The sequence below is a fragment of the Abramis brama genome (genome assembly GCF_963993115.1).
Source record: "Abramis brama genome assembly, chromosome: 18".
Classification (NCBI taxonomy): domain Eukaryota; kingdom Metazoa; phylum Chordata; class Actinopteri; order Cypriniformes; family Leuciscidae; genus Abramis; species Abramis brama.
The window spans coordinates 31,282,369-31,303,333 of record NC_139980.1 but is presented as its reverse complement, the minus strand read 5'-3'; the positions used below and the strand labels follow the sequence as shown (position 1 = coordinate 31,303,333).

Below are 20,965 nucleotides of genomic sequence, written 5' to 3'. Positions count from 1 at the left end.
CATACTGACAGGTTTGAGGGCTACCAATATCATACCATTATTTTAGAATTAAACCATTGTGATTGATATAGATCGTTTCAAAAGTCTGTGCAAATGTAATAAAAACTCATAGGGTTCATAGTGTAATTATTTTTTTCAGGGTTTATGTTTCTGATCGTCAGTAAAACATGTTAGCGCAAACACAGTCAAAGGCATCACAGAAAGTTAAACATGTAGGGCTGTGTATACCTACCGATATCAATAGCTAATGCGCGACTGAAAGACTGAAAATATAGCAACCTATTGTCTGCATTTCTACATTTATGCAATTAGCGGACACTTTAATCCAAAGCCACTAACAAGAGGTCTGAAGTTCTAAAGTCTGATTAAAAATCATAAAAATGTCCTACTACTATTTTAGTACAGTATTCACCTTGCCCCAGAAAATAAACATGCAAAAGATAATATACAGTGTAAAACAAATACATTAGTAGCATTGTATTATAATGAAAACCTGCTAAGTGCAGTCATGAAAAAGAAACACACTGTAGGATATGAAGATTATATTATTATTCAGCAGGGTTGTGCCCCATTCAGAACTTAATTGGGAACGTCTATAAAACTCCAGTTTAGTTCCTAAATTGTAACTGAGGTAGCAAACAGGATGCAATAAAGCAAATTTCTCTTCCTGTAAATTTAACTTCCTGTGTGCCGTCAGCAATTCAATTCAAACTCTTTAAAAATTCAGAAATCAGAAATAGCTACATATGTTTACAGAGGAAATTTGCATTGAATTCACTATAATACTGCAAATGAATGTAAGGTATATAGACAGATATGACATCTCAAATGCACAGATGCAGAAGACATTCAGATGGTCTTTTTGGCGGGTGTTGGTATTTGGTTATCGTATGGGTTTTCTGTGTTGGTGTCTTCAGTAATGTCGCTGTCTTCTTTAGTGGCCGAGTCTCCAAAGAGGCTGCTCGTTTTCATGTAATATATGAACAAGAAGAATCCTATAAAAACACAAGCATGTAATACAAGTTGAATGTTGCATGTTTATTATGCATATTATGCATGTTTTATAGTATATTAGAATAATGTCTAATTCCAGTAGACATTTTCCCACAAACATGCTGTGAACAGGGATTTTGTTTCATTTTTTTAAAAGTGTATTTATAATATAACATGCCCGGCCGGCCTATGAAAACTAACATCTTCACCCTTTATCCAAATATTATTAAAAATGTGTTAAAGATTTTGTGAGCATATTGCGTATGTCATGATTCCTGTCTTGTATCCCCTTATGTGTGGACTTTTATGTTATTTCCTGTTCTGTGCCATGTTTTGTAGTCCTTTGTAGTTTTTCTTGTTGATTAGTTTGTGATTGTTCCTAGGTGTGTCTAGTTCGCCAATCTCCCCTTGAGTATATATATACTCAAGTATTTCTCATGTTCTTTGTCTGGTGTGCTTACAATGTAAGTAAATTTCCTGTGAAAATTTTCCTTTAAGCATTTTATTTTACTATGCAATAAATAAATAAATAAATAAATAAATAAATAAATACATACATACATACATACATACATATTACTATGCAAAAAAAAAAAAAAAAAATCTTAAAAAGGAACATTTTCACAGGAAATTTACTATTAGGCGTTATCACAAATAAAACAATTCACTCCAAGCACAGCTACGCTATAATGGTGGCTGTTTCAGTAAAGACAGGGTATTGGATCCAGGTGCAGTTTGACATTTATTATTAACAAAACAGTCAGAAAGTAAATCCAGGCAGAGCATAACAAGAAACCAGGCATTCAAAGAACAAAATATTGTTCTCCCCTCATATTTAAACTATTAAAAAAATCTAAAATATTTTCCTCATATTTTGATGGTTTAATCAAACTTGCAGGGCCATAAAAACAAATATCCTTTTGTGGATCCAAGTCTAATGGGTTGTTTAAAAAGTCATATTTACACTCTTAAAAAAAAGGTTAAATGGGTTTCTCTGTAGAACCCTACGGTTTTGACTCAATTTTAAAGAACCCTTTATGACCACTACTGGACTGTAATATAATTAATAAAATATAATATACTGGTAATACATTATAATATAATGGTATATAATCTATGATCTAATGTTTAAGAGCTCTACAGTTAAATGAACGCATGTTTTAGCCCATGTCTTTCAGCTTTGAGATTGTCTATATGCTAAATGTTGTTAAAATGATCATTTTAAAGTGCTTCTATTATTCTTTTTTGAATATTACCTTTCATGTAGAGTGTAATATAGTGGTAAAATGTAAAACGTCTGCAAAGTTTTAAAGATCAAAGTGCATGACAAATAAAGTTATTGTCTTCCAAAAGAAAGAACAGATTCTGAAGTGCTGAAACGAGTCGTCAGTAATTCCAGTCTCACTTCCTGTTACATACCTATGTAACAAATTTGCATAATGCCCGCATATGGTCTTCATTGGCTGCCTGCGAACGACGTCTACTTTGACCCTCAAACACTGAGCTTAGACTGGAAGAGTTTGGTTTGTGTGTCGACATGTTGGGAAGAGGCTGTTTGAGGATTTGCGCTGGAATTAATAAGGAAAAAAACTACGCCATTGTCGTATCACTGTGTATCAAGTGCTGAGGAAGAGCTGAAATTCAGATATGGAAATGAACGGTTGGTTTCCGACATGCACTTTTACTGGTAGACCAATCACAACAGACTGAGCCATCTGACCAATCAGAGCAGTGTAGTCTCGCGGAAAGGAGGGGCTTAGAGAGACCTGAATCTTTGAACAAACTGTTTTCAGACTCTGAGAAATGTATGCAATATATGCATTTAAATTTTCAGCAGAAAAGCTCTCACCTTGGAAGGAGTTTAGTATGGTGAATATGTAGTATGAGGGCAGCCTCAGACTTCCGTAGCTGAAGAAAGTGAAACTCCAGGTGAGTCCCAGCATACAGCAGAGGCCCAGGATGGTGTTGATGTCAAAGGAGGCGGTTCCTGAGCGTTTCACCGCTCCAGCTTTGTTAAACTTGCTCACCTTCAGCATGGAAAGCCATCGCAGCACCACGATGCAGGTGCAAGAGGTGAAGATGAAGACGAAGCAGTAATAACCGATGTTCACGACGTAGTGGACAGTGTTGTCTAAAATCCAGCACCTGCAGGGAAAATAGTGCAGATGGTTAAAGTTGACAAAATGACATCTGTTTGTAAATGCTCATAACTATTTACTATATACTTCCATAATGTGATGTACTATATGCCAATTGAATCATGAAACATTTCTAAATTTGATTACTGACCATTATTTTCCACACCCACAAAGTTTATTTTATTGACTAAATTTAAACCAAATCTGATTTTTACTTTAAAGTTTACACATCTAAAATTATTCTAATAGTGAGTAGAAAAGCAATACTTCAACTTAATAGAAAGTAAATATTTTCCCACTTTTTTAAGTACACCTGTTTAACTGCTCATTAACACAAATATCTAATCAGCCAATCACATGGCAGCAACTCAATGCATTTAGGCATGTAGACATGATCAAGACGATCTGCTGAAGTTCAATCTGAGCATCAGAATGAGGAAGAAAGGTGATTTAAGTGAGTTTGAACGCGGCATGGTTGTTTGTGCCAGACGGGCTGGTCTGAGTTCAGAAACTGCTGATCTACTGGGATTTTTCACACACAACCATCTCTAGGGTTTACAGAGAATGATCCGAAAAAGAGGAAATATCCCGTGAGCGGCAGTTCTGTGGGAGAAAATTCCTTGTTGATCCCAGGGGTCAGAGGAGAATGACCAGACTGGTTGATAGAAAGGCAACAGTAACTCAAATTACCTCTCGCTACTAGCGAGGTCTGCAGAAGAGCATCTCTGAAACACACAACACTTCAAACCTTGAAGCAGAAGAGCATCTCTGAACACACAACACTTCAAACCTTGAAGCAGAAGAGCATCTCTGAACACACAACACTTCAAACCTTGAAGCAGAAGAGCATCTCTGAACACACAACACGTCAAACCTTAAAGCAGAAGAGCATCTCTGAACACACAACACGTCAAACCTTAAAGCAGAAGAGCATCTCTGAACACACAACATGTCAACCCTTGAAGCAGAAGAGCATGAACACACAACATGTCAACCCTTGAAGCAGAAGAGCATGAACACACAACATGTCAACCCTTGAAGCAGAAGAGCATGAACACACAACATGTCAACATTGCCTGGTCTGATGAGTCTCGATTTCTGCTGCGACATTCATATCGTAGGGCCATAATTTGGTGTAAACAACATGAAAGCATGGATCCATCCTGCCTTGTATCAGCAGTTCAGGCTGCTGGTGTAATGGGTATTTTCTTGGCACACTTTGAGCCTCTTAGTACCAAGTGAGCACCGTGTAAATGCCACAGCCTACCTGAGTATTGTTGCTGACCATGTCTATCCCTTTATGACCACAGTGTAACCACTTCCAGCAGGAAAACACACACACACACATATATATATATACATATATATAAATGTACAGTGAGGAAAATAAGTATTTGAACACCCTGCTATTTTGCAAGTTCTCCCACTTGGAAATCATGGAGGGGTCTGAAATTGTCATCGTAGGTGCATGTCCACTGTGAGAGACATAATCTAAAATATATATTTTTTTATATTGCAGTGTTCGGTGTTTTGCGGTGATGCGCTATGAAATTGTTGTGTGGCAATTTAATTATAATAGCCTATCACTTTAATAATAAAAGTAGCCTTCCCTAATAATAATAATGATAATAATAATAATAATAATACAATAATACTAGCCTACTAATAATTTGATATATAAATTGGAAATGCTAAATCTTCTTGATATTGATAGCTGATGCTTGTTTTGACAATATCTCTGGATAGGCTACATGATCGTCCATAGGCGCAACCCGGCACGAGGATTTATCGCGCTGATTCGCGCATATTTCACACGTATAGTGTGAGCAGTGAAGTCGCAGCTCGACGTTCGGACCGTACAGTGTGAGCACATAAATCCTGAGCTTTGGCTTTACATCGCATGCGATCTACTCGTTCAGTGTGAGTAGGTTCCTTGCTGAAATCGCACAGACATCGCACAGTGTATGCCCGCCTTTACGGAGTCTGTGTTTGTGACAGTATGGCTGCCATTATATTTTAAGAATAATGTCTCATCATATTTTTGGGTCTACTTACATGGTTACATTGCTTGAGTCCGTCTGTATGGTCTGTTCACCATATTTGCCAAGGATGAAAATGATACTGACAACAACAGCAGGAGGAGCTGAAACAAATAGTTGACAATGCAATTGTGGTATAAGAATCAATAGTCTGGATAGAGGATTAGATCAGACCTTAGATCTAGATCAGATTTAGTATTTTATCTGTACATATGACATGAATTCTATGTGCATTTTATATCCCAGGATGATGATGATGATGATGCCAGGATGCTGCTATTATGGTTAAGGTAGTCTGAGTGGTTGCTTACTGGCCCATGTCAAAAGCCTTTAAGTTTATGGGAATTTTGCCAGTCAAAATTGTGCATCTGATCAAAAGCCACATAATTCAGCATGCATATGTAAAGGATTTTGAACTCACCCCACCCAGCCACAGAGATCTTGAGGATGTAATGTTTGATGACGACTGAGTGTTTGGCCATCTGCAGGCAGAGGTGTAAAGCCTCCACCGCAAACCAGGAGAAACTGGCCAGCAAGCTGTAGTGCATGAATCCAGCCATGACCTTGCAGGCGCTGTGGCTATTCGCACGTGCAACATATTCATTAGACAGGAAGGCCAGGTTGAGCAGAAACAGCGCCAAAAAGAGATTCATCAGCACGTGGGCTGAATTAGTGGCCTTCGCTTTCCTGAAATTTAAAATGCACAAACGAAATTAGCATTTTGGATCCGTGCTTTGTGAATTAAAAATGTTTCAGGGTGAGTTGCACAACTAAGGATCAACTTTGATTTAAATATTTGATCCTGGTTTTAATTTAACAGCAGGTTAGTTTATGCTGCATCCAAATGACATACTTCTGCTTTAACCCTTAATTTGTGCAACCCACCATATTCTGAGTTTAGTACAAGTCAAGCTCAATTCACAGCACTTGTGGCATGTTGTTGATTAAAATGGATTAATTCATTTCCCACTTTTTTTTTTTTAAGTGAATGGGGCCAATCTGTTAATGTTAAAATACTCAATGTTTACAAGATGTAAACAACATGATGTTAGTGTAAACAAAATTGCTTATTAATCTTTTCTGGGCAAAGTTATATGCAAGTTTGTGGCTTCATTGCCATGACAATGCAACACCTAAAACGCAGAGAACAACTTTAAAGCTCTTCACTTTCACCCCATTCACTTCAACTGTCAGTGCTTCAGCATAACATTTTACATGAATCCAAAACACTTCAGTTTTCTTGTAATAAAACATTTCAGCATCACGTTTTCTCACAGAGTCTGAAATGGTTTGATAAAGGATTCATTCTCTCTAAACCCCTCCCTTCTCTGCTATATTACACATTACATGAAAGATAATACCTAAAAATCATAATAGGTGCACTTTCAAGAAATTTAGAGGAAGCATAATGATTTTTTGTAAGATTATTTGGTAATCAACATTACGCCATAAATGCTGTCGACTGATGAGATCATATTGGGGATCTCACATTTGTGAACAGTGGTACAGAGACTCATGTCTCACCTTAAGAGGAAGTGAATAAATAATCCGACTCCCAGGAAAAACATGGAGAGGCCGCAGCCGATGTACGTGATGTAGGTGAGAGCGACAAGGTCACTTTGGGAAATGGTTTCTGGAACCGGAGCCTGTATTAAAACATTGTTCAGTTACACAGGTCTGTCTGAACGTTTGCAATACCACAAATGTAGTGAAATAAATAAACATAAATCTGAAGGGGGCAGAGAACCTACCATAAGCACAGCGAAGAAAGTCAAGTGGTTGCAATTACATGTTATCTTCTTTCCATCAGAAACAGTAGTACACCCTTCAGATGTCCAGTTTGGCTTATTTCCTATATGAAAAGGAGGGACTGGTTAGTTTTGAGTTGATTTAGAGAGAGTTAATGAATGCTAATTGGCATCATGGCTGATTTATGATTAGAAATCGACATTCATGCTCCAAAGCATGGCTTGAAGTATTCAGACTCTAGTTCTCTATATTTCTACACTCAAAACATTTTTTTGAGCATTTTTGTTTTAAGATTTACAATTTTTAATTGTGTAGTAAAATTCCATAAAATTGAAATGAATAATCCTTACATATTATTCATATTATGAATTAAGAATTTTAAAAGAGTAAACAAATAGAGCTTAATAAAACATTTTGTTTAAATCTTAATGGAACAAGGGAATGGACCATAGTTTAAGTGATTCATATTCATAAAATTTCATTTTTAATTTATGAATACGAATCACAATAGACAATTCCCTTGTTCCATTAAGATTTAAATAAAGTGTTTTATTAAGCTCTAATTTTTTTTACTCATTTAAAATAATTAAGAATAATATATTCTTGATATACTGTATGGATATTTATCATATCCATATTCCATTTAATTCAAAATATTTAAATATATAAAAACACAAAAGCATCACAGACCTTTTCCATCCCATGCGTGACAGACAGGAGTTCCCATCATGCTCTGCAGAGAAATAAATAAGAGATTTAGAAAATAAGAATATTAAAAAATACTTTTTCCCATGCATCATACATTACCTCTTTATTGCTGAAGGCCAAACTGATGTTTTCAGTCAGATTTGAAATTTGCGCCCCCATTTCGATTGCATAAACTTCATTCCCCAAAACTGTACTGTTGTTTTCATCCTTTAATAAAAAATGAAATGGGATTGTTTTTTTTGATCGCTGAGAAACAGAATCAGGCTTCTATATAGAAACATTAATTTTCATTAATGAATAGATTAAATAAGATCAATGTCAGAAGTGAAACAGGCATTTAAATGTTCAGGATACTCAGGTAACTTTAATTTTATTTTAAGCCACACATTATATGAATACAGGTATTATTGATTATCTGTTTGCAAGAAATTTGGTTTCATTAAAATCACCAATTTAAAAGAATGTCTTGTGTTATGATGCACGAGTTAAAATCATTTAAGCGCAGTGTAAAACTCGACAAAGCCTAGTTTTCCAGGTGTAGCATGATAGAATCACTGAAATGCACTATAAACCTTTATATATATTTTGCAATATAAACATAACTCTCTATAAGCATAAACTCTGTCAGTATGAAAACAAAACACAAGACAGCCTTTGTAGTTAAGCATTAATGCTTGTGTGTTACCTGTGCGTACGTCATGAAACAGGCCTAAGCTTTCATTTTTCTGTATACAGGAATTGAAAAATCAAAGTTTTCTTTTATACCTTTGACATGTTGGGAAATCTGAACACACCCAGAAAAGCATTTTCACTTTTGTTGAACGCTTGCAGTGTGGCTTCCTTTGGAATAGTGAAAGTGTTGGGATAATCTTTCAGTATGGAAAAATCATCTATAACCTGTAAACATAAGGCGATTTCAGTACATTTTTGTCACCACATTATGCAGAGTTAAACAAGATGTGTATATGTTTGTCATCTTTACACTTACTCTGATGCCAGTTTCTGCAGAGTAGATGAAAGCAGACTCCTTGACATCAGACATACTTTGAATTTTCTTTAAAACCCCTTTAATGCTACCCATGGAAATAGATGCTATGGTCAAATTCTCCATGAGAGACAGCAGATTGGTGAGATTTTTCATGGCCACTCTGAACAAGATACAAAATGATTTGTGTTTTATTTCTCTGATATAAGAGAAAACTAAAAAGAAAATGGTACAATTTACAACCATTAAGACAGCAGGTACTACATAGAGGGTTAGATGGGATAAACCCCTGTGACAACTAGCCCCGGTCTCCCCTATTTAATATGTATAGAATTGCTTATTATGAAAAAAAACAAAAAAAACTCATGTATATCCCCTAACTGGAATATTAAGTACAGCAAGTTATGATGGAAACCTCCTGAATATGGTCATTTATTTTACAATTTAAAAGATAAACTGATGCCTGGATAATAAACATTATCTAAAAAAAAAACAAACAAAAACAAAAAACTGACAAGACTGAAATCATGTATGTTTAAAAAAAGTACTTACGCAGCTGCCCCAGCATCTGTCTCTCTTTTATTAGTATTATTAAATAGATTTGCCATTGCTGGGGGTATATTTTGGATTTCTTCCACCTTATGAAAAGGACTTCCACACTTCAAACAAGCTGCAGTTCCATTAACGATCCAAATGGTGTTAATTTTACTTTCATCATCTGCATTATCATCTGTGTAAAAACATAAAAATGAAAAGAAAACAAATGAAGATATGATTATTAAGGAATGATTAAAAGCAGTATATACAGCATTGTGGTTAAATGGCACTTTTAGTGTGTTCAAAAAGTGATTAAAGCAGAAACGTCTGATTTAGAAAAATAGGCATATTGAAGCACGTTCTTACCCCTGCAGCTGGAATCATATGTTGCATTCTCACATGCGTTTGTGGTATTCAGGCAGGTCATACTACAATCTTACATACACAACACACAAAATTATAGCATATACAGCAGCTGGTGACACTCTTATACATCTTTAAGATCATATTTAGACTGTTGGGATAATACTTACTTGTACTGTAGAATTGTTCTGGAAGGGTCCAATTACAACCTTTATTAAAGAGAACAAAAATATGAACTTAACAGATACCTGAACTGCGCTTAAAGTGAATGAATGTAATTTCAGTAAATTATTTTAAAGAAAACTTTCAATCAACACTACATGGATTACAAACTTCAAAACTGAATGGTTTGTAATGATCCAAGGGAAAATTAGTATGTGGCGTTTTGGCCAGTTACTTTTAAAAGAAATGCTTTATCGCAATTTTGAGTTACTCTTTAAAAAACGAATCGCATTACTTTTTATGGTTGTACACTTGTACACTTTCAACCACTTTCGGAGGTGGACGATGTGACTACAGTTACATTTGTAATGTAAACCCATACAATTTAAATACCAAGAGTTTGCTTGAGTACTTGTGAACAGATCAAACAAAATATTGACTACCTTTAGATACTTACAATTCTTTAGATCCTTCTTTAAAATTGTTCACTTTCCTTTTAAACAGATGTTTATAATTAAGTTTAAGTTTTTAGAATATGACAATAGTCGAAAATGTTTTCGAATGCAGGTTGTTTGTCAAGTAAAGTAAACTTCAACTGATATTCTTTGCTCAGTGAGGTTATCATGTAAATATTTTTTTTCTGTATTGTTATCATATTTCTAAAAGCAGAGCAAATAAATATAAAAAATACTTTATGCACCTCCTGTGATCCAGTTTGTCCAAGTGCCATTATTGCAGGTCCCATTTATTATACAGACAAATGAGGATGTAATTGATCTGCTTATGGTGAGATAGTGTCCAGATAAAGACACAGTATTTTCTGCAAAACAACAGGTTAAAAAAAACAAGGTCACTCTGGGCTAAATATAAATAACAAATCATACGATTTTACAAAGAAAATTCACAGGTTTTCATTATAGATAGTGGTGCAAAGCAGTTCATAAAAAAAAAAAAAAAAAAAGCCCAAATACGTTCAGACTCACCGATGCTAAGGTTTCTGTATGAAAAAACAGTGATGTTGCAAAGTTTGTCAGCTGAAAGACACATACAAAAAAAAAGAACATGTTAAACTGGCCATCAAATTCAAATTCGCCTTTTTGGCATAAAGGGTTATTTAAAATTGAGTCAATAACCCTAGGGTTCTATATGGGAACCAATTGAACCTTTTTTTCTTAGACTGTAAAATTTTCTTTTTTTAAATAATCCATTACACTCAGATCTACAGTAGTGGCCAAAACTGATGCCTGGAGCTCGATTAAGCCATCAAATTATGAGGAAAATATTCAATATTTTTTTATATTTTAAATATGAGGGAAGAACGAAACGATAAATTTGTTTAAGGTTTTTATAAGACAAAAATTATTTGGCAAAAAAGGTTAAACTATAGCTACAGTTTTTTATTTTACTATACAAAAAATGCTCACATGAAACAGCATATACAGTACAACACAATTAGTCATTAATATTTAATATTCGGTTCTCTCTTTTTTTTTTGCATGTGTTCATAATTTCTTTGTATGACAGCCTGGTCAAAAAACTATGTCCACACAATTTGGCGTTTTTATTGCGTTATTACAATTAAAACAATTGATTCAAGCACAACTACTTATGCTTACAAAATCGTTAAAAAAAAATTCATTATATTTGTATAAAGGGTGAAGACGTCAATTTTCCTAGGCTGGACATCCCTTTTGGCCACTGCTGTAACAATACGGAAGAAAAGATTTGTCCATTTTATCGCAACTTCTAAAGATTATTCCTGTCCAGTATTGACCACTGCAAACTTTAAAGCATGTTTAGTTAATGACAATGAGATTTTAGACCTATTATACACTGTTAACATCACAGAAGATTTTGGTTTTCCTTTTTCTTAGTTTTGTAGATGAAGACAGGTAAAACAAAATACATTTTTCAAGGGACGTTTATACAAGTATGTAGAAAGTTTCTCTCTATACTATGGTACTTAGACTACATTTGGTTTCTCCTCACCTGGAGATGCAGAAGGACTGAACAGAGGAGCAGATTGGCCCAATTGGTTCCAGTTATCTTTAATGCAATTACCTATGGAAAGGAAAAATGATAAACAATATTAATAATAAATAAACAATTAGGCCTGCTACATAATAGCAATATTTACCCACTACATTCAATATTTTAATTAACATATTTCATGAACGTGTCTGGCTTGAATCACCTGATTTCATGTATCCCTTGAAACCATCTGTACCGAGTATGAAGATGCCTGGCCCATCAGTTAGGTCTATATTTATGGGTCTGTTTCCGTTTCCGTTTCCGTTTCCGTGTCCGTGTCCGTGTCCGTTTCCGTTTCCGGTCTGACCTCTAGCACATATGCAGAAGAGGGCAAATATGAGCAGGAGACCACAGTTATTCCACTTCATCCCTGACTGGATTTCCAGGTTCCTCAAAAACATCTGAAGAGCTGCAAGAAGAAAAGTGTAAAACATGAAGTGCACAGTGTTCTGCTTTTAAATTCGAATGTAAATGAAAACAACTGGCAAAAACATTTTGGAAAATCACTGAACGTAATAAAATGTTTAGATGGAAGCTTTTGTGCTGCAGAGCACAATGCTTTCCTGTCCTTTTTAAGTAATGGAAAACACAATCTCTGGCAATTTGTAACTATTTTACATTTTTACATTGTTGGCTCATTTGTGTGTTTTCACAGAATCTGCTTACGCCCCAGTGACGGGTTGTATAGGAGTGGGGTAAGGGGGTAACCTTCATGTATGATTCATGTCATACGAATTTATACGAAATCACCACCTCGTAACATACTTACGTTAGTTATTTTAGCTGTCCAAAAACAGTCCTTTATGCTGCTTGATATTGCAATATTTGTTATCTTATTATTTTAATTTATTTTCGTAATCATAAACACACTGGTTTTTAGCACAAATAGTCTCACACATTCACAGAAAATACTAATAAAAATAAATACTTTACAGCAAAGTATTTCTGTATATTTTTCTAAAAACATCACCGAAAAAACAAAGTGAATTTTTTTTTTCTTCAGAAAGTGAATTCTACATTTTGATTGAACTTTAAGTCTTTTCACTTTATTGCTGCAAGTGATACAATGAAATGTTCCAGTGCAATTGGACTAAATATCATCACTCTAGGAAAGCCGCTTGGCCAATCAGATTAAAGGATCAGAATTAAATGCTTTTATACCATGAAAAAAAAAGAATGCAATATCACATTCTCTGATACAGTGATATGTAATGAGTCAAGCATTTAAAATAGATAAATTAACATTAGGTACATTTACATTTAGCAAATGTTTTTATCCAAATTGATTTTAAGATATATTTTCTTTTTATCATACTAGCAGTGCCACTGCCACAATACAAAATTTCAAGAGTAGTACAAAAGCATAACATTTTTTTTTTTTTTTTAAACATCACAGTTTTTTTCCTTTACTAATATAACTGAAACAAACTTCTTACCTGGTGAAGAGACGTTGAGTCTTTCCAAATACTTGTGTCATTTCATCAGATATAGATGGAACTTCATTTTGCATGTAGCATTTCCTCCCTCCCGCTGTGGTTTTCTGTTTTTGTTAACCACATCTCTTCATGCAAACCAGCTAACGGAGAACAGCGGGACGAGACACCGTCATAATCTTTACTGTTAGATGATTATACAAGCAAAGAGTTTCGGCAGGCTTTCCAGGGTTAATGTTGTAAAGTTGAAGGTAAACATGAGGTTTATATTCAACTGGACAATGACGCACAAGAGAACAGGCATCATTATATGAACACAAGCATCAACAAACATGATAAAGAAGCAAATAAGGTGATAATAAATGTGACAGTGAAATATAAATACAGAAATGTTCAATAGACACAAGTCATGGATTTTAAATGTTGTAGTTTTATATGAATGATTATTTAAAATAACAGTGGTTTGACATGTTGGTATATTATTTGACAGTTTTGTGTTTAGTAAAAAAAAAAAAGATTGTTTACATTTTACATTATTGCTTGTACTTGGTCTGCTGATTTCCCAAATTGTTTTTTTTTATACATATATATTTTCAACTTTTTTTGTAGTCAGCACATTTAAAGTATGTGTGCCTACAAAGAAACTGACTTTCAAGAAACTTTCCCTGAAAAAGATTTACAAAGAAATATATTTGGTTCACCGTTTGCATTAATTATTTATTTTTTTAATTTATTGAGTGTTATTTTCATTATATTTTATGAAATTGTATCAATAGGATTTTTTAAACTTAGGAAATTTAGTAGTTTGTAACTTTTTACAGTATTCACAGTGACTAACCGGGACATTTTCTCCCATGTTGTGGTTAAAATGTAAAGTATTACTGACATCACTGATGATTTACTATCACTGTCATTGTTACCACAAAAGATCAGTACAACTGATTGTCACAAATAGCAGAGATAAAATCGCAGTCTTACAAACACAAACATACTCCTGATGCCTAACAACGAATTAGTAAATAGAAACCCTTGTTCATTTCAAGCTCAGAGTAAACGGTAGTTCATCTGATTAACAAATGAGGGATTAGCCATAGCCGAACAAATGCAACCTTATCAGTTTACGGGACATTTTAAAAGGCTTTCTGTAGAACTGAAACACACAAAAAATATTTTCTTACTTAGAATTTTTGTCTTGTTTCCAGTCCAAATATCAAAAATGATATTTGGAGATGAAGAATGATATTATCAAAAATAAATCAAGATGCAATTATGAGTAAAATGCCATAAGATATTATGTCTTGTTTTCCAGGGGGAAAAAAATCTAAATGAAGTGAGATTTTAATTTAAGAAAAATAATCTTAATTCAAATGGAAACAAGATTATTTTTCTTACCCCATTGGCAGATCATTTTGCTTGTTTTAAGCAAAAACCCACTTCATTTTGATTCCCCCCAGAAAACAAGACTTTACTTTAATAAATGCATCTTTCTTTAAGATTTTTTTAGATATTTGGACTGGAAACAAGCATCACGATAATTTGACAAATGACTTGCAACATTTACACCTTATTTTTCAAAACAAATATTCTTTGAGAATTACTTTAGTGTGATGTATGAAAGAGCAATATCAGTTTAATCATGTTTATGAACTGCTGCCACTAATTCTGCATACTGTCAATCACCTGATCTGGATCATTTAAAATTCCTCCTTTTGTCAATATTCAGTACACATTTTGTGTTGGTAAATGGCATAATAATTCAAAGCTTGACAATTTTATTTCAACATTCTTAATGCAGTCTGATATGTATTTGACTTTAACCCTGTAAAGCCTGACATATGAAATAGTTTTAATCTTTTTTTCTTTTTCAGTTTGTCAAACCTTTAGACAAAACCTTAAAAGTATATAGTATCACATTTGATGGATCAGGCTTTTATAGCTCATATACTAAGAATATGTAGCTAATTCTTCAACAAATCAATTTTATTGAGGCCAAAAAAAAAAAAGAAGCAATTTGGTGTAGTTGCTGATATTTATATTGCCAGAAAGCAAGATGAAATTTTGACAGCTTGTAATTTAAATAAGATCTTTATCTACAGACATAAATAAAACAGTCACATAACAGACAAAATACATATATTACTCTATCTTCAAATAATATGTCTTAAGATGGTATTTAAATGCTTAGCTTTATTATCAAAGCTCTGTATTATTTTTTATTGTAGAGGGCAAATATAACATAATGCAATATAATGATGATTGAGAGATGAACAAATAACCGTTCCTAATTTGATACTCACATTTTAACGTGATTTTCCTAAAAAAAAGAAAAAGATGGATAATCAAGTAAACATAAGTTGCTTCAGTCCAGTAATTTTCATTAGCTAATAACACTATAAAAGTGATTCTGATTATAAGAACTTATAAATAATTTTTACATGCTAAAAATGTATATGAATCATACTGCAGAAGACATGCATGTGGTAGATTGTTCAACAGGTTTTTCAGCAAAGTTTTGAACATGTTGATCATTTAGAGGCCTTAGAAACTTGCATATCAAATATGATACAGTAGGCATTATGCATGCATTACCTTATCATGGTCATATCATCCTCAGCTCATAAAACAAAACTTTTAAAACAGTGTTTAAGAATTCATTAGCTCTTTGTTTTGTTTTCTTGTTTGTGTGCTGTGTTCTGTCATTCTGAACATTTCCTCTCTTCATTTGTAGTGCTGATTCTCACTAATATCGGGTATAATGCCAGGGGTCATTGCAGGGCCGTAGCTAGAGGATTCGGGGCCCCCTGAAAAAATATTGATGTGGGCCCCCTCCATCAATATCATATACTGTAAATAGATGAGCATGGAGGCCCAAATATAACAGAAGATGGTGATGTTGTTGTAAAACCTTTATTTTAAAAGTTAAATGTTTATATAAAAATTACAACTAATAAAAACTAACAAAAAGCAAGAAATTGTTGAATAATAATAAAACCAATTTTAAAAAAGTAACAGCAAAATGTTTTTTTTCCCCCCATCAGTCTGTTATAATTCATAAATCAAAAAGTAAACATTTAAAAATGGACAAGAATGCAGTCAAATTTAAAAAATAAAATCATTTATTGTTTTATTTTTTAATAAAGATAATATGGAACTGGTAATATATTATTAAATAAAGCTAATAAATGTATTCATCCAAGTGCAGTGTGTTGTATTCGTGTTTTCTTGATGTAATAAATACTTCATCAGCCAGCAGGTCAGGTGCATAATGCAATGCGTCGTGACTCGTGTAAATGTTTTAACTCTATGTACATTAGTGTAAAAAGAGGAATTTTGACCATGTAATCATTCGGTCGATTGTGGTGCGCAGCGATAAAGAAAAGTGACAGTACCCGGCCGGCAGGCTTTAGTCGACGGTAGTTTTCTTATTCCAAGCGAAATAACAATGCAACCTGTCTTTAAGAACGTATTGATCGACTGGGATAAAACAACTCTCCTGGCCTCCCTCTCCTTCTTTTCATGGCGTTTCTGGTACCCTGATTTATGTTTTCTTTTCCCCGAAAGTTTCAGTCAGTCAGTCTCCTGCTCTTCCACCAAGTTCATCGTTGACTTCAGGCACTGCCGCCTCAACTCTGATTGGTTCTGTTCACGAGCTGGGGTGGGACTTACAATTTTATTGGGTCCATCTGATGTTTGTCACTGACTGAATAATTAATAAATACTTTAGATCGGACTAAACCATTTTTAGGGAGGTAAGAGAAGCAGATATTTGGAAAAAATATTTAACCAAATTGCATGTTTTTCTGGTTTTCATTTAAATCTCAGGCATGCAACTAATATAAATATTATAATTATTTATACAACAGGGGCCTATATAGTATAACTGCTGGATTTTGTGGGGCCCCCTGGGCAGCGGGGGCCCCTATAATTGTCACCACCTTTCACCCCACTAGCGACGGCCCTGGGTCATTCTATGAAACAGTTGCTAGAAAATATCTTTCTTAATTTTTTGATAAGACTTTCTTCGGTTTTCTTTTTCATTTCTTTATGAGCTAACAAATCATTGTTACATTTATATGTTAATATATTTTGGAATGTACTTTCAGAAAGGTGTTCAATTTGACCTTTCAATTCTCCTCAGAAAGAGAATGTAATGCTGATATTTCGATGCAGTGTCAGGGTTTCACCAGTAGAGCACGCCATAACATTTTTTTTTTGGACACTGTGAAGTGAAGTGACTGCCCTGAAAGAGGAAAATAAAGTTTAAACTAAGATCTGACCTCAATAAATAAGATTTTAAGTATTAGACGTAAAAAAATGTCCAACCCTGACACAATTTGTTCAGATTGATTACAGTTATTATAGGACACACATAAACTCTTTTGTTTGACATTTGCAGGGACACATATGACTCAACACACATCTGAAAACAAAACTGCTTATCTCACACCTCAGGAATGTGTGCTGCTTTATTTTCTATTTTTAGAGCCCAGTTGTATTTGTGGTCCTAGGGTGGTTTGACATCTGTTTTTTTCAATGAACTCGCACAGGTTTATAGGGTGCAGGTGCTCAACACAGGAGATCCCATGGGACCCTATTGGATGCCAGGCTGCAGTTTGCTGACATCACCTGTCGCCATCTTCCCTTCGGGCTCCGGCGGAGGGTGGAAATGTTTCCATTGATCCGGAGCTGCTGTTGTTGACATCATCTCTGGGATTTCCAAAGTAGTGTTTTCTATGCACACACACAGGCTACCTATATGTATTCATACAGAAGCTTCTTTTTTTTTTTTTATACTTTGGCAAATTTAAATACTATATGATTGCAGCTACCAATAAGAGTAGCTGTAGTTTTGGTACTCTCAGCTGCGTTTAACACTATTTACCATCTTAAAATCTTTGACGTTTGTACAAAAGTGGCAAGGAACATGAGCCTAAAATTGCCAGTGCCACAGCATTTTAATTGTGTAATTACAAATAAAAAGTAGCTGTAAAGTAATAAAGGACATTATGGTAATGCCAAAATTGGTCAGATATGGAGTGACATGAATAGTCTAGTAAAGAGTTCAACAATATTATTGATCTGCCTGCATTGACACCATTGTATGAGAACTGAACTGAGCTGGATGATGACATCACGGTTTTCCCCAGAGCTGCTGTACAGCCAAAACAAACTTTGTTGCATTAGTTTCCTGTTTATCACTGTAAAGCTGCTTTGAAACAATCTGTATTGCAAAAAGCGCTATATAAATAAAGTTGACTTGACTTATCTCTAGCATCAGTAGGCTAATTAACTAATTATATCATCTTGAAGGTGAACTAATGAATAGAAACATTCAAACATCAAATTTAATAATCATCGGTGTGCCTCAAGGTTCAGTGCTTGGTCATCTTCTTTTCTGCATCTACACAACCTCACTGGGCACAATCATAAAGGCACATGGCTTCTCCCACCACTGCTATGCAGATGATACACAGCTCAATCTTTAATTAAACCTGATGACCACACTGGGCCCTATTTTAACGATCTAAGTGCAAGGTCTAAAGCTCAGGGTGCAAGTTCACTTAGGGCGTGTCCGAATCCACTTTTGCTAGTTTAACGACGGGAGATGAGACTCTGATAGGTCTGATTGGTCATGGACTATTCTCATAATGAGTAATGGGTGTGTTTTGGGATTTACGTGCGTTAAACCAATCAGAGTCTCATCTCCCATTCCTTTTAAATGCCAGTTGCACTCGCGCCAAGGCAGATTCGTTATTTACATGACGGAATATGATAGTGGAAAGACCGAAGCCGTCTCCAGAGCGCAAACGGATCTGCTCGTGCGCGAGGTAAAAGTGCGCAAGCAGAACATCTACGGGACAAGCCGGATTCCACCATATCTTTATGTACACAATAATAATCTTTTACATTGTAATCCTTTTATTTTAAATATGTGGCATGTTTTTGTGCTGCTGTGCGTCCCTGTGTTTAATAAGCAGAGTGTATGCGCGTTGTGGACCCGCCTATAGGCGCACATTAATAACGTGCTTTTTAAATAACAAAAAAATAAAAATTGCCCCATTGACTTTAGACCATGTTTCAGTTGGTCAATGGCGCAGTCTATTTCTGTTGCCTCAAAATAGCAGCGCGCCAACAATGTGCCAGAACACACCTCGTTTTCAGACCAACACGCCCATGGGCGCACAAATGGGCGCAAATGCATTTGCTATTTAAAGGTGAACTAAATAACTTTTCTACCTTAACCGAACAGCTTCGGAGTCATTGGAATAGTTATATGACTTTTTTCGGGTTGAATGGTGGTCGTCTCGCACCCCCCAAGCGCTTGTGAGCCGAAAAACCACCCTTGCAACTTTGGGCCGACGGGCAGCGTCAGGAAGTATTGCGTGATATCAGGTCTCGCGATGTAACGAATTGCTTTACGGCAAAAAAATCTGCTAAAATTCTGTCATTATTGCGCTCCCTCACGCTGTTCGAACCCGAATGAAGAAGACGTTTTAAAGAATGTCCCATCTGCTTTGATGTCATTGATCTATAGCCTCTGGTATCTGAGAGTCGCCAACGAGTTTTTCGACAGTGTTGTCAAATATCTATTCCGAAGCTGTAGGGGGAGCTCTATAGAGAAACCTTCGAGCAAAAAGAGAGAATACAGCGAAGAAATTCCCGAAACTGCATAGCCATGCTTTAAACAACATGGCGCAGGATGTGAAAATGATAACTGCGTCGGACTGAAACTAGCAAAAAACACTTGCATCGCGCTTGGCGCTGCATTGCACCAGGTGTATGATAGGGCCTGTCTCAGTTCGTATCTCTGCTTGCCTTTCAGACAACTCTGAATGAAGGATGAAGGAGCGTCATCTGCAGCTCAACCTTGCGAAGACGGAGCTCCTTGTAATCCCTGCAAACCCCATCAGTTGACCACAACATCACTGTGCAACTGGGGTCCACAACACTAACCATCCAGGACAGCAAGGAAACCGGAGGAAGTGTTTGAAGACCAGCTGAGCTTTTCCACCCACATCTCAAGCAGATTTGCGCTCAATAACATTAGGAAAATCATACCCTGCCTGTCAGACTGGACTACTGCAATGCTCTACTAGCAGACTTTCCAACCAGCACGACTAAGCCTCAGCTCATCTAGTCTTCAATCAGCCTAAGAGAAATCATGTCACACCCCTCCTGATCTCAGTTCTAACGCTGGCTTTCAGGACAAACCACTAGAATAGCTCCCCCTATAATTCAACCCACTACTATAAAATGTATGCTCCCTCCCACCAGCTCAGGTCACTGAATGAGAGACGTCTTGTTGTTCCCTCACAACGAGGCAAAGAGTCACTCTCCAAAACCTTCACTCTCTCTCGGTTCCTCTCTGGTGGAATGAGCTGCCAACCTCCACCCGAACTGCTGAGATCATCACATCTTTTAAGAAGCGAATGAAGCGACTTCTTCCACAAGCACTTAATGATTTCACACTCTTAAACCAATGCACACACAAAAAATATGCATTTCTTCTCTTCTCCAGCTGGTTCTGCAGTTGTCTAATAAACCTGGCATTGTGTACTACGATTATTGGCTCTTTGATGAATGCTTTGCTCTTCTTCTGTAAGTCGCTTTGGATAAAAACATCAGCTAAATATACATGTAAATATAAATAATTTCTCATCTGAATAAGCAGAGAATATTACTGTAGAATACTATACACTGATATTTGTTTTTTTTATTTATTATTTTTATACTATTATAATTTATAGCATTTATTAATATTTTGAATTCACTTTTATTTTTGTTTTAGTGAATTTGTTATGTGCTTTTTTATATTTATTTTCTATA

At 35.3% G+C, this 20,965-nt stretch overlaps 1 protein-coding gene across 1 annotated transcript; it reads right to left on the bottom strand.

Annotated features, from left to right (window-relative positions):
* Window positions 1-116: 116 nt before the first annotated feature.
* Window positions 117-16,755, bottom strand: adgrg11 (adhesion G protein-coupled receptor G11). Its single transcript, XM_084091848.1, has 19 exons — window positions 16,528-16,755; window positions 13,142-13,281; window positions 11,869-12,114; window positions 11,664-11,735; window positions 10,658-10,708; window positions 10,375-10,494; window positions 9,683-9,721; window positions 9,516-9,584; window positions 9,165-9,342; window positions 8,616-8,775; window positions 8,393-8,524; window positions 7,727-7,834; window positions 7,610-7,652; window positions 6,922-7,022; window positions 6,695-6,816; window positions 5,592-5,857; window positions 5,187-5,274; window positions 2,843-3,138; window positions 117-995 (listed from the first exon to the last, which is right to left on the bottom strand). The coding sequence occupies exons 3-19, from the start codon at window positions 12,104-12,106 to the stop codon at window positions 850-852; spliced, it is 2,229 nt and encodes a 742-aa protein (XP_083947974.1). The 5' UTR covers window positions 12,107-12,114; window positions 13,142-13,281; window positions 16,528-16,755; the 3' UTR covers window positions 117-849.
* Window positions 16,756-20,965: the final 4,210 nt, after the last annotated feature.